The sequence below is a fragment of the Macrosteles quadrilineatus genome, unplaced genomic scaffold, assembly GCF_028750875.1.
Source record: "Macrosteles quadrilineatus isolate MER2022 unplaced genomic scaffold, UCM_ALF_1.0 Scaffold_4__1_contigs__length_99947679, whole genome shotgun sequence".
Classification (NCBI taxonomy): Eukaryota; Metazoa; Arthropoda; class Insecta; order Hemiptera; family Cicadellidae; genus Macrosteles; species Macrosteles quadrilineatus.
The window spans coordinates 92,851,102-92,864,770 of NW_026542597.1; the positions used below are offsets into that span (position 1 = coordinate 92,851,102).

At 35.3% G+C, this 13,669-nt stretch overlaps 1 protein-coding gene across 6 annotated transcripts in view; it reads left to right on the forward strand.

Moving 5' to 3' along the window:
- Positions 1–10,959, forward strand: part of LOC128991839 (dystrophin) — a 549,174-nt gene extending 538,215 nt beyond the window's left edge. For 2 of the 6 annotated variants that reach the window (XM_054415049.1, XM_054415052.1), the window contains 12 exons: positions 425–561; positions 1,788–1,992; positions 2,153–2,238; positions 2,746–2,930; positions 3,223–3,365; positions 3,639–3,750; positions 4,195–4,451; positions 4,915–5,052; positions 5,556–5,796; positions 6,234–6,351; positions 8,186–8,284; positions 10,626–10,957. In XM_054415049.1, coding sequence (XP_054271024.1) covers positions 425–561; positions 1,788–1,992; positions 2,153–2,238; positions 2,746–2,930; positions 3,223–3,365; positions 3,639–3,750; positions 4,195–4,451; positions 4,915–5,052; positions 5,556–5,796; positions 6,234–6,351; positions 8,186–8,284; positions 10,626–10,711 — 1,807 coding nt within the window. In that variant the 3' untranslated portion in view covers positions 10,712–10,957. Of the gene's footprint in view, positions 1–424; positions 562–1,787; positions 1,993–2,152; positions 2,239–2,745; positions 2,931–3,222; positions 3,366–3,638; positions 3,751–4,194; positions 4,452–4,914; positions 5,053–5,555; positions 5,797–6,233; positions 6,352–8,185; positions 8,285–9,810; positions 9,829–10,625 lie in introns of all 6 variants that reach the window. The other 4 variants (XM_054415050.1, XM_054415047.1, XM_054415048.1 and 1 more) reach the window with 4 other exon arrangements.
- Positions 10,960–13,669: the final 2,710 nt, after the last annotated feature.

Sequence of the window (13,669 nt, forward strand, 5' to 3'; positions counted from 1 at the left end):
AAGTTAAGTTACTTATCATGATGCTGTTGACTTAGTGGCTAATCGAAGAACTACAGACTCGAGTCCATGCACACTCTGAACACTGTACACATGTAGATAGATTCTGTAGACATGTAGTGGTGATTCTAAGAAAATATGCCCACGTATTCAACACATTAACCTGCCTGGGGCACAAAGAATTTTTTAGTGACAAATTCATAAACCATCGAGTATCGTCGAAAAGTGTCCTGTCAACTTAATATACCATTTGACTCCTTACCTAAAGAGTTATTAAGTACCTGACTTGTCTGATTACTGCTGTAAATTTTTCTATGAAATGTATATCCTTGGTACTGTAGTTGTGGATGCTGCTAGGCTTTGTTTGTTCGTTAATGAGCCATCAGTGTGTTTTGTGAGTGTTGTGATGAGTCCTTCTTTTTTTCAGTCACCAGCTAGAGACAACTCACTGGGACCATCCCAAGATGATGGACTTGATGAACTCTCTCACCGAATTCAACGAAGTTAGATTTTCTGCTTACAGGACAGCAATGAAACTTCGCACAGTCCAAAAGCGAATGTGCCGTAAGTTTTCATTAATTTCTTGGAATTAAAAAAAACTTAAATATTATATCTGCAAGGATTGACTCCTTTCCATTATATTAATTTCAGTTTCATTGTTTTTTATTTGTAAATACCAGGCCTACCATTAATACACTAGAAAAAAAACAGAGAGATTCTTTAATTTGTTTACCTAACCCGCCATGTTAAACTTCCCTATCCCAAGCGTGATGTATACAGCTTCCTTACTTCTCGAGTGATGTAAAGTTGAAAAAAACTCACTCGGTGATGTAATGAAACCCATTTAAATAACATTGAGTGGATAACTTAAAAAATATACCTCTATGGAGCCAACGACGTTCAACGCTAGAAATCAGCTGTGTGTTTGGATTTTATTGTTATGCTTTGAAGAATTTTCCTAACCTAGCTTTTGTTTATACAGCTCGTGACACCTAAGCTGGCACTTGGCCTAGCGCGGGCAGTACAGGCGGGAGGAGGGTGGAGGTAGGGAAAAGACCGGATTGCAAACATTTCCGCTGCCTCACGGGGTTGACTCCCCTTGTGCTATATACTTGAGCGCCTTCATATGGGTGGCGAGGACCGTTGATGCAACCCGCATGACGGGACATAATGTTTTTGAAATAGGTACTAGTAGCGATCGGCCAAGTGCCAGCTTAGATGTCACGAGCTGTAAATGAACGTTACTGTTAGAAGATGAGTGAAATTGATAATGAAGCATGATATTGCTCGTAACCTCCTGAATATTGTCGGGTCAGGTAAAATCTTGTACGTTACACGTTACGCAAGAGCGTGTTTACATCACTTAGGTAAATTATGCAACTCGCTTCCGCTCGTTGCACAACATTCACCTGCGTGATGTAAAAACGCTCTTACTACACTTGTAATGTAAATAGCTATTATCCCACTACATTTCTATCAGCTGGCTATCATAAACTGCTTCCATTAACTAAAACACTGAAAATACTCATCTTCAAATGTGATACTCAAGCGTCAAATGAAAAATAACTGCAAGTGATTAAGAATAAATCCAAGATTATAAGCTATTAAAACTACACATAGCTTGAGTCTTGCAGACTAGTCGAATATTCTTTGGGGAAATCTGCCGCCATTATTGACTTAACTTCCGACCATCATACTTTGACATTGTTTAGGTACATTGGTACATTGTATAGGTTGTTGAGTACATTGTTTTCATACTGTTCTAACATGTTGTTGTTGTTGTTTACCAGTTGATCTGCTGACCCTGAACCGTGCTATCGAGACGTTTGACAGCCACGGACTGCGAGCACAGAACGACAAGCTGCTCGATGTCACGGACATGGTCACCGTGCTCGCTAGCGTCTACGAACTGCTTGCTGCGGAGAACCCGTCACTCGTCAACGTGCCTCTCTGTCTCGACTTGGCTGTCAACTGGCTGCTCAATGTCTACGACAGGTCTGGGAGAAAAAAGATAAATAATTAAAAATCTAAATTATTTTAAACAGAACATTTTGTAAATGACAACTTTGTTTCTATGCTAGCAAGAATATCTTCTAAAATACGCCGGGAAGTACTCAACAAGCTATTCAACTGTTAATTATTTTTCTTGTTGCAGCCAACGTACGGGACAAGTTCGAGTGTTGTCCTTCAAAGTGGGCCTGGTGCTGCTCTGTAAAGGTCACTTGGAGGAGAAATACAGATGTAAGTCGTAAACCATATCTGCTTTACAGTTGACACCAACGTAATTTGTCTGTGGTTGGATTAGTTAAATTTATTACAAAATGGACGTTGGATCTTTAGATGAAATAAATACCTAAGTTTCTGAATTGGTTGATGTCCAGCTGTTCCCCTGAATAAAACATAAAACATGAAAGCTCTCAAGGAAAACAGTTTTTGTCTTGGAATAATGGTAGGCAAGACATGAATAGAAGTCACCGTTTTGTGTTGGATACATGAGTTCCCACTTTAATAACTAGAAAGTAATAAGTAGATTATTTGGCCAGTAAATTAAATCTATCAAGAGGAAATGCCTTCAAAAGTTAGATTGCCTAAATTGAACCACAGACCTATTGGACGTCTCTATTTTTTGTGTGTTAGAATTTCATTGGTTTTGGTTGATTCACAAGTGAAAATATGATTCTAATCAATTCCCTCAGTGTTCTAAACAAAGCATTTCCATATCACAAATCTGACATCGGCTATGTGCAGATCTGTTCCGACTGATTGCTGACCCCAACCGACTCGTGGATCAGCGCAAGCTCGGTCTGCTGCTGCACGACTGTATACAAGTTCCTCGTCAGCTGGGAGAGGTTGCGGCCTTCGGTGGCTCCAACATTGAACCATCTGTGAGATCTTGCTTTGAGAAGGCTGGGAAAGACAGTAACACAATTGAGGTTTGTGGAAACTATTTCTTTCAAGTAGTGTGGTCAAAGTGCAGTACCAAAAAAAGGGGTTTCTTTCCTACTTATTACTTTTGAAAATCATAATAGGTACTTATTAAATGTGCTCTAATTCAAGACCATGGTAAAATTGTAGTTTATTAATAACTAAGTATCCCAAAATGGTTTGAACATGTATCTATTTTCTATATAATTTAGGATATCTGATTAACCATCTGTGATATTATTTGTCCCTCTTTGTCATTACTTGAAAAAGATTTCTAAAATGCACCCTCTGTGTCTGCAGGCTGTGCATTTCCTCAACTGGCTGCAGCAAGAGCCGCAGAGCATGGTCTGGCTGCCTGTGCTGCATAGACTGTCCGCAGCAGAGACTGCCAAACACCAGGCCAAGTGCAACATCTGCAAGGAATATCCCATTGTCGGATTCAGGTAGACCTAGTTTTCTATTTGGTTATGATAATAAAAAATATATGAAAATACAATTTTATCATGTATGTTTAAAATTTAAATTTCCCTCCATGTTTAGCAATATGTCAAAAGTTATCGTTTACTATCAGGACTTGTGGAGTTGGTTTTCTTGTTAAAATGTATTTCCAACAAATAGATTAGCTTTTATAAGCATGGTATACAGCTTTCACACTGCCATAGTATATAGTGTTAGGAATTATAAACACAACCAATCAACTTAATTCTGTGTTACAGGTATCGTTGCTTGAAGTGTTTCAACTTTGACATGTGTCAAAACTGTTTCTTCTCTGGACGAAAAGCAAAGAACCACAAGTTGACACATCCCATGCAGGAGTATTGCACTGCTGTAAGTAGACAATTGAAACGTCGGTTTAACAATTACCCACAATAAAAAGGGTACAGTACTTATCTATTGAAATAATGTGAATACTTCAAATAAATTTTCATTTTTACAGTACTCTTCCCTAATTCTTCTTTTAAGAACTTTGGGAAATAGTTTCCCAAGAAGCAAACTGTCATTGGGCTACCAATAATTGGTGCTATCTAACAAAAAGTTAACATTAGATAGTCACAAGACCAGTGTTAGGACCAGGATTCTCTTAGAAAAATATTTTAAAATTTCTGTAATTTTCAACATTCATGTGACTGAAAACCAGCTACTGCTGAAAACTGGATTTATCAATATAACAGAAAATAACTTCCTAAACACATCAAACTACATAAACTATGATAACCAAATTTTGTGATAAGTCCACACAACAAATATTAATCGAGCGAACACTTTCCACAGACAACATCAGGGGAAGATGTGAGGGACTTCACTCGAGCGTTACGCAACAAGTTCAAGTCAAAGCGATACTTCAAGAAGCACCCTCGTATGGGCTACCTGCCTGTGCAGACAGTGTTGGAGGGAGACGCTCTAGAGAGCCCGGCACCGTCTCCGCAGCACTCCACACTCGCCCCCGACATGCACTCTCGCCTGGAGATGTACGCCTCTCGTCTGGCCGAGGTCGAACTCAGAACTCGCACAAACTCAACTCCTGACTCGTAAGTGTGCATGTGTTATCAGTTTAAATTGCAAAGTTCGTTCAAGGTTCACCTGATGACTGAATCGTAGACATTTCTATATTGAGGTTTGGAAAACCTCAGTAAACTTGTATGTTAACTTTGATACATACTATTGCCTTTTGGACACTGAAGTAGACAACCCATCTAATTGACCAGTTGTAGCCTCACAGATTGCTCTAAAGTGTAAAGTTCTTTCTTCTCTACCAGCTTAAACAAGTTTTCCTATTTGTTCGATTTGGTTAAAAGGTTGGGATTTTTTGACAAAACTTGGTAATTTACACCAGTACATTGTCAGTAGCTCAATTAGACTATGTAAATTTTATTTTAAAGCTGGTGATATAACATGAGGATGGAAAGTCTCAGTCTTTTAATAGTCAAGCTTTGACCCAGTACTATTTACAAACATTGGATGGAATTCATCAAAATTTGTGTTCTGTTGCAGGGAAGACGAGCACCAGCTGATAGCGCAGTATTGCCAGTCACTCAACGGAGGTGATGGTGTTACTGTGCCCCGCAGTCCCGTACAAGTTATGGTGGCCATAGACCAGGAACAGAGAGAAGAACTTGAGGCAATGATCAGGTAAAGCAACTGTGACTAATAAATGTACGCTGCGTTTGAATTAAAACAAATTAATATTATACTGGTAATGTAAGAGATCGCCGCTGAATACTTGTGAATTTTGCTTTCATTCAATTTCTCAATGGTTTATAATCAGTTTAGTTTCTATTTATACTTCATACATTCACATTTTGTAGGTTTAAAAAATTGTCTGGCTCAGCAAATTTGCTTTTATAATTAATTATCTTTGTCACTTGGTTTATTTCTTATTTGTAACCTCTAAAAATGTGATGAAGTACAAGTAACACAACATTTTCATACAACCATCGATTTTTGTACCCTCTACGACAGTGGTGTGATGAAGGAAGAATCATTATTGTTTATAAGGGAAAACTGTCCAAACTTTTCAAATTTTTGTGGCCATTCCTTTGAAACAAAGACCCTAAACACTAGCCTATCAACACTCCCTATGACTGGGAGGGGATTACTGTATGGTCTGATACTACCGGTCTCCGTCCCCACAGAGAGTTGGAGGAGGAGAACGCCAACCTGCAAGCGGAGTACGAGCGACTCCGCAGCTCCAGCAAGGCGACTCCGGAGTCGACACCAGAGGAGCTGCGAGGCGGAGACGCCCCAGACATGGCGACGGAGGCGAGACTGCTGAGGCAACACAAGGGGCGACTAGAGGCTCGCATGCAGATCCTGGAGGACCACAACAGACAACTGGAGGCTCAACTGCAGAGACTAAGACAGCTGTTGGATGAGGTTAGCCACAGAGTAGACACTTGTAGTCGGGATTTTAAGCTTTCTTTCATTTAAAAACAGCATTTTTATGTGTGTCATTATGACACACATAAAAATGCTGTTTTTAAATTAAAGAAGTCATTCCTTTTTCCTAAACATCCTCCTTTTTCTGGAGTTGAAGTTTAAGGCAATGTTGCAACTTTGCCACACTATATTTTGTTATCCAAAGTCATGAAACATTCCTCAATGAAGTTTCAAGTTTTCAAAGCTCATGGTGCTTTGATTTTTATGAAGCAGATAAATTTAGCGGAGTTGACATATCTTGAGCGAACAGTGCTTGCCTTCTACCTTTCATCTAAAGCAATTGTAGTTTCATTTATGTAAAAATCTGAAGAGCAAACTCAGAACTAATTTCAATGTTTAAGACATGAAATTAATTGTGTTTTGTTCTTCCGCAGCCGAACGCCAGTGGATCGCCAATCAAGACTGGTACGCTGCAGACTCGGTCCGTCACGGCGTCTCAGTTAGCCACAGACTCACCGGCCAAAATGAACGGACATTACACGGATCATCCAGGTAAACCACCTTATCACACTACAAAAATATGCTCCTACACTAGTTGAGAAAAACAGGATTTTATCATTCGTTACTCTCCCGTCATTTTAAATACTGTCTTTCTATAACGGGATAACAAAGAATGAAGGTTAATGGAATTGGGAGAAGTGAAATAAACTGTCATTATTTGTCAAGAATGTTCCATACATTTTATTAGTTGCAAATGTGGCACTTATAGTCTTTTTGTTAGACATCATCAGTTAGATACAATTATTGTACATTTTGCACTTAGTTTCTGTAAATAACTTGTACAGTGAAATATAATGGGAATTACATTGTAAAAATGAATAACTGTAAACAAATACATAATAAAAATTTTAAGAAATAGTAATACTATGTTATGTTACTACATTGATTGTATATTTGTAAATTTTGATTATGACAAGATTTTAGAGATACCTAGTTATTTATTTTTATATGGTTTTAGAAAATAAAACCAACCATGGCTACTAAACAATGCATGAATTTACTAAAATCTTTTGGTGGTTCCTTGTTCGTAAAGTTCATGAAAAATTTCATAAACATGTTTTTAAAGCATTATTCCTAAAACGTCACTTTTTTGTGGCTAAGACACATAACAACCTTCAAAAAATGTTGTTTATACAGTATACACACAATTTTAATTTTTAAAAATTTTTTAGTAATGTACCAGAATTTTACATCACAAAAAATAAATCTGATCAATCAAGTCAACATTTTCTAGCTTTAAGAATTGATTCCAAACTCCCTAGACTGTATTGGATATTTTATAAAGACACAACTGAATCAGTTGGTCCAGGGGTTGCAATGCATGATATCATTATAATTAATTCCACCTGATACTGTTTTGTCTGTTAGTGTATGTATGGAGTTTCTTAGAGTTCATGAAGCAAATGACTTTGTCATCACACTGACAAAACTGTTAAAGGTCTTAAACTCTAGATTGGTAAAGGCCGAGTCTTGGATGCAGTGCAGGAAATATTTTTGAATTATGAAAAGGAAACCATTGCCACTAGGTGCCGTGAGTGGTGAAAAAACTTGTTTTGGTGTTTGTTTGCACACATGTTTCTGAATAGTCTTTTTGGCAGAGCCAATTGTTTTCAAAAGTCAAACCTGAACCTCATTTTTACTATTATGGAGGCAATGAAAGAAAGGACCCTTCCACTCCAATAATGCAAGGGTTGTATTGCCAAATTTCTTATTACTTTCTCTTGCAGGCTCAACATTATTAAAACGTTTTTATTAGCTCGCTTTCTTGTCCGGTACAAATTTTGCAATCAATTTTATACTAACTTCCCGATGAGCTAGAGACTTGAAACTTGAAACATAGCTCACAAATGGAAGACAATGCAATATTTTATCATTTAATTTTCATATGTATAATATATATACACAAAAATACTGTCAGAAATTTATTCTTGGATGGTTTCACATAGCTGGATAACTGAGTGCTCGCCTAGTAACCAAATGTTGCCGCTACAATCATGAGAAAAGCCCTATTTTCATAATTTAAATTTGGGCCCAGCTGTTCTTGATCATAATGAACCTGGCTAGAAAAACAGCTGATCTTAGTCAGATTCAGTTAGCTATCATATAATTCTTTCAACATTCATCCGTCTCTCATTGTCACAACGGAGTTGTATTTGAATAAATAAACACCTTGGGGTGTAAGTATCATACAAATCTAATCTAGTCAGAATAATTTTTAAACAGTGAGAACCTTCCAAACTACCAACAGTATATGGTTTTTGTAAGCCTTGCCAATCTAGGGTAGGTGTATGGGTGTGGGTGGTGACAGTTAGGTTATGTTGGCCAGGAGGGCGAGGGTGGAGTGAGAGAGGCAGTCTAGATCGGCCGCCACCGCCACCTGTCAGTGCGTCTCACAACAACCTAGGCCATCTACATCACATGGCAGGTCTGCAGCATGGCTTGTAGTGTGCTGTGTGTAATGTTGCGTAGCTTTGCCGAATAGTTATTGAGTAATGTTTGGCAGATTGAATCTGTGTTATTTTTGGGCGAGTGATGTTGAGTAACATTGAGAAAGTAATTCTGAGAAATGTTTGTTTGTAAGAGTGATCCTGTCAATTCTGTGTAATGTTTGAGCGTAATTTTTTGGGCGAGTGATGCTAATTAAGTAATGTTTAGGCTGGCAATGCTGAGTAATGTTTTTAAAGTAATACCATGTAATATTTCGGTGAGTGATTCTAGTAATGTTTGGGCTAGTAATTCTGAGTAATTTTTGTGAGAGTGATTCTGTGTAATATTTGGGGGAGTGATTCTAGTAATGTTTGGGCTAGTAATTCGAAGTAATTTTTGTGAGAGTGATCCTGTGTAATATTTGGGGGAGTGATTCTGTGTAATATTTGGGGGAGTGATTCAGTGTAATATTTGGGGGAGTGATTCTAGTAATGTTTGGGCTTGTAATTCTGAGTAATTTTTGTGAGAGTGAGTATCAGTATTGTTTGGGCGAGTGATTTAAAGTCCAGCTATGTTGTTCATTACTGTAGTTTAGTTTGATCAGTGCTTGCTCAACCGCTTAAACTCTGGAGTCCTACTAAATATATTTTGCCGAGTAGTTTATTTGCTTTGCTTGTTGTGTGCTGCATGGCTTATTGAGTATGTCGGTCGCTCCTCCATGGCTTGTGTCATTGAATCTTGTGTTTGATTGGTTTGTGAAGTTCACCTTGTATTTTGAATATTTTTATTGACTGATATTGGCTGATATTGATTGCCCATTTACATGGTGGATTCATAATTGTATAGTTTAAGCTGGGTTTTCCTAGACGCGGAGTCGGTCAGCGGAGAGCGGACAACGGAGAGCGGACTCAGCTTGTCTTAGGTAATTTAATGTTACTGTTTTCCTAGCAGCGGAGCGGAATGCCATGTTAATTTCAATTCCGCTCTCCGTTGTCCGCTCTCCGCTGGCCGACTCCGCGTCTAGGAAAACCCAGCTTAAGAATACAGTATGGTATTTCCATCATACTTGTAAAATAAGTTTTGTTTGTTTTGCTGTTCTGAAAGCTTTGTGTCATTTATAAAAAGTAAATGCTGTTGGTTAAGTATTTTCATAATTTATAGAAAACTAAACTCATCCTAAATCAATTGTATTTATTGGAAAATAAACAACACATAATAATGTCTACTTTCTATTCTACTACTGTAATGAAATCTAAGTAATTAATGGACCTCCAATTTGGCCCTAATTAAAACTTTTTCTTCCTACTCTGTACTTACTCATATCATGTTGACTATATGAATTTACCATTTATATCAAAATTATAAAATATATTTTAGGTACAAAAGTTTGGTGCACCAAGTTAGGGTTTTCTTACACTACATTTGACCTTACCAATATTTACATGTTTAAAAATAATACATTCATGTTAGACTTATGTTTTATGTGTATGTTTCTCTAACACATTATTATTTTTCATGCAACAGCTGGGAGAATATAAACTGGTAGGTTGGTACTTTAGAGTGTCATTCAAATGTTGGTTTTAACACCCTTTTCATGTATTTTTGGAAATACAGATAGTTGATCTTTTATTGTTTTTTGTTAATTTGAGAAAACGACCAATTTTTTATAACAACATAAGGTTTAAAAAATACCTGTAATTTAAATTGTAACAAACTATTTTAATTTTTGTGAGGCAAAAATTTATATATATCCTCACATCTAGTTTGAGATTGCAAAGTGAGGTGCTAACATTTATTTTATCAGTAAAAAAAAATTGTATTCAAACAAACACTACAGTATTTTATTGCAAAAGGCTCTAATACTTTGAATATTATTAATGTGTTCTCAAAAAATGTACAGTATTTCAAACATTTTGTTGAGAGTATCCCTTACTTTGCAATTCAATTAGAATAGTCTATTTATTTTTAAGAAGATTGTACCTACATCGTTTATATTTTACATTATCTTAGTAATGGATTCGCCTGATTGATTGTCATTTCATTTTACATAACAAAAAATAGTTTGTTTATTTTTTAATTTTAAATGACAGGATTTTGTGAGATACTGTATGTGAAAAATTAGCATAAAGTTTAGTTTATTATACTAAATGTTTAAGGTTTAAAAGCAAGCTGTTTCTTTTGTGCTATTTTGTCCAAGTGGCTTGAGTAACTTAAACCTGATAATAAATTATATTAAGTTTGTAAATAATAATTAATCTTTCTGAACCAGTATTTATTTGCAGGAATCAACAAAATAAGGTATTATAACAAACTAACTAAGCCTGTGTATTGTTGAGTAGGAGACCTCGGTAAAGCTGTGTCGGAGTTAGTGACGGTGATGACGGACGATGACCGAGCGTCTGCGAGCGATTCCAGCAGCCAATGAGATCGCACAACATGCCTCGACCGACCAATCGCTTCCTTGCATCTTACACATTTCATTCTACATATCTGTCAATAACGCTCGTCATATCCTCGATAAGTTTTAATTAATATTTACATTGTAAATGACATAATATATTGTTCGATATTGTTAGCCAATTTGTAAGTTAGTGACGACCTACGTATAGAGTTAAGGGGTTATTTACAGCTTTTGATGATACGATTAATAAAAAAATGTTGCACAAATTTTAGTTTTGTTTTGTTTTTACCCTTTTAGTTTGTTTTGTTTTCTTATTTGATTATTTTACTGCAAGTGAAGAAGGTATTATTTTTAGTTACAAATTTCAAAATGTTATTAAAAATACCACAAAAAGCACCAGTTAGTTTATTCTTTTGACAATTAAAACATTCAAATAATTTATAATGTTAAAAAATAAATATAAACAACTAAAACTGTGCTTAAAAAATTAAAACTACTTAAACCTCATTTCACTCATCATCCTTTCTAAAAATGCAAATAGAACTTTAAAAATCTCAAAATCTTTTACTTGCTTGTACTTTTTAACTAAACCCGATTTACACACAACCATCTTACATGTATATATTAACAATTAACAAAAGAATGAGTGTGTGTGAATTTGTATTAATATACACACATTTAAATACAGTACAATCATAGACAAATAGAATAAATATAGACTGTCAAAGGAAGGTTCCGCGATGTGCTGCTGGAGCGTGCTCAGTGTTCGATTCACTGCCGTCGTCAGCTCCTTGCCATATGCAACCAGCAGACGCTGCAGCGGTGTGCCCCGTAACTACACAGCACTCCTAGCAGTGGACACCAGAACATATGATAACCGCAGAACTGCTGTCGGTCCATATTTATTTAATTCTTTTTGTCTATGACACAATACACCATAATGTTCCATAGATAATGTTTTTCCAAACTACAGTAGACTTGCTCAATATGTGTTCTCGGACCAAATGCTTACAATCATTTTGTAAAAACTTAAATCAAAAATTTTCATTGATCAATCTCTGTCACATCTTTTTTACTACTTTTTACTAATTAGTAACTGCTAAACACCTGTGCCCAAAATTAAAATGCTGCTAACCAAACTTTAAGAAATACTCATGTATTAAACCTCCCAACTGTATAGAAGATTTTTTTTCAAACAGTGATTTTTTTCTAAACCATTTTGGTATTAACTCTACTACAACTGAAGTGCAGACTTTTATTTCTTAGCTTTCAATGTTGACTTAGGAAATTATTGCATTAGACAGTTGAATCTGGTATGTAGTTATAAAATGACACAGCGCAACAAATAGGGTTAATGGAAGCATTTTTACATTTTTATAGGGATAAAGTGGTTTTATTGTTTTATGTACAGACAACTTTCATGTTGACCATTACCTTAGCACAAGCTTTAATTGTGAATGAAGAGTATGTGCTGCTTATCAAACACTCAGTCAAATCTTGATTGTAGATTAGAATCGCAACTACTAGGTAACATTTAAGATATATGTTACATTTCTTGTGATGTTTCTCATTGATCTTGACGGTCTCTTTGTATAAACATGTTTTTTAAAGCCACTAAAAAATATTTATGCATATTATTTACATCCAAAAATGTATTGGTATTGTCAAATTAATCAAAATTTAGTCTTTTTTAGAGATGTTAATTTTAATTACAGAAAGTTACTAACCAGCAAACAAATTGTAGCCAAAAATAATTATGAAAGAAAAAAGTTATGTATAAACAACAATGTAAAATATCTAAGTTTCAAACATCTTAATTTCTTTTGGAAGAATTCAAGAATGTATGCATTACCAACCTGATTATTATAATGGATAATTTAGAGTTTTGTTACTGAACTTTCACTAACAATTTTCTATGTCTTATTTTCACTTAGGTACTTAACAGAAGATGTTTGAAACGAATACTTCTTTTAAATTAAAAAGGGATTTTAAAATCAAAATACGGTATAAGAATTGTATTTTAGCTGAGGGAACATATATTATGATTTCCTTACACATGCTCATCGGAACTTATTATTTTATTTTTTCCACATATTAAATTTTTGAAAAGATCTAGAATTTTATCAAAGTTTTTTTTTTCAATTTACTAATTTAAGCGTTCATTCCTAATATTAGTAATATTTCAGCTACAAAGAGAGTGGGTATTATCGGATTACTTTTTGAGAAAACCCCCTCTAAGAACATTTTATTTGTATACATCTTAACTTACTTGAAACTCAATTATTGAATCAAGAGGTGCCTCATCCAGTCTTGAAAATAGTAACGTACACTTAACACACACTGGCAATGGAATATTTTTTTAAGTAAAACTTGTTTTGACATGAGTCTCTTAACATAAAATTTTATTTCTAGAACCGGTACCATGCATTAAATTGTGTTTTATTTTAAATCGTATTAGGCTTACTATAATTGTTGCATTATTGTTTTTTTTTTTTACTCTTAATCAACAAAATGTGGTCATGCACCAAGTATTCCATTTGGTTTACACAATCAACTAATAAGACATGAGCCATCAAATGCCACTGATCAATCTAAGGTTTGATTGAGTAGTTCTGTTTTGATGTCCATTTGTGAATTGTCCAATGCCTGATAGTCTAGGCCCCGTGCATATCATGTAGAATAAGTTGTACAGACGCCCCTACCTAGTGCTATGTTATTCTAGCTCAAACTCGAATATAAGTATATGAACTGACTCTTTATACTTAATGTTGAAATATGTAATTATGTAAACAGTTGGTATATTGAACATGCAATAATTGTTTAAATGATTAGCCTAAGAACTGAACATCTTGTCTACCTATGTGTGCTCTTGATTCTTGTACTTTTCATACTGATATAGATTTCTAGATTGATTTTAACTCGAGATTAGTTTTTTGTTGCAGTTATGTATTTTGTGAGAATCGATTTTCCTTTAAATGAGGC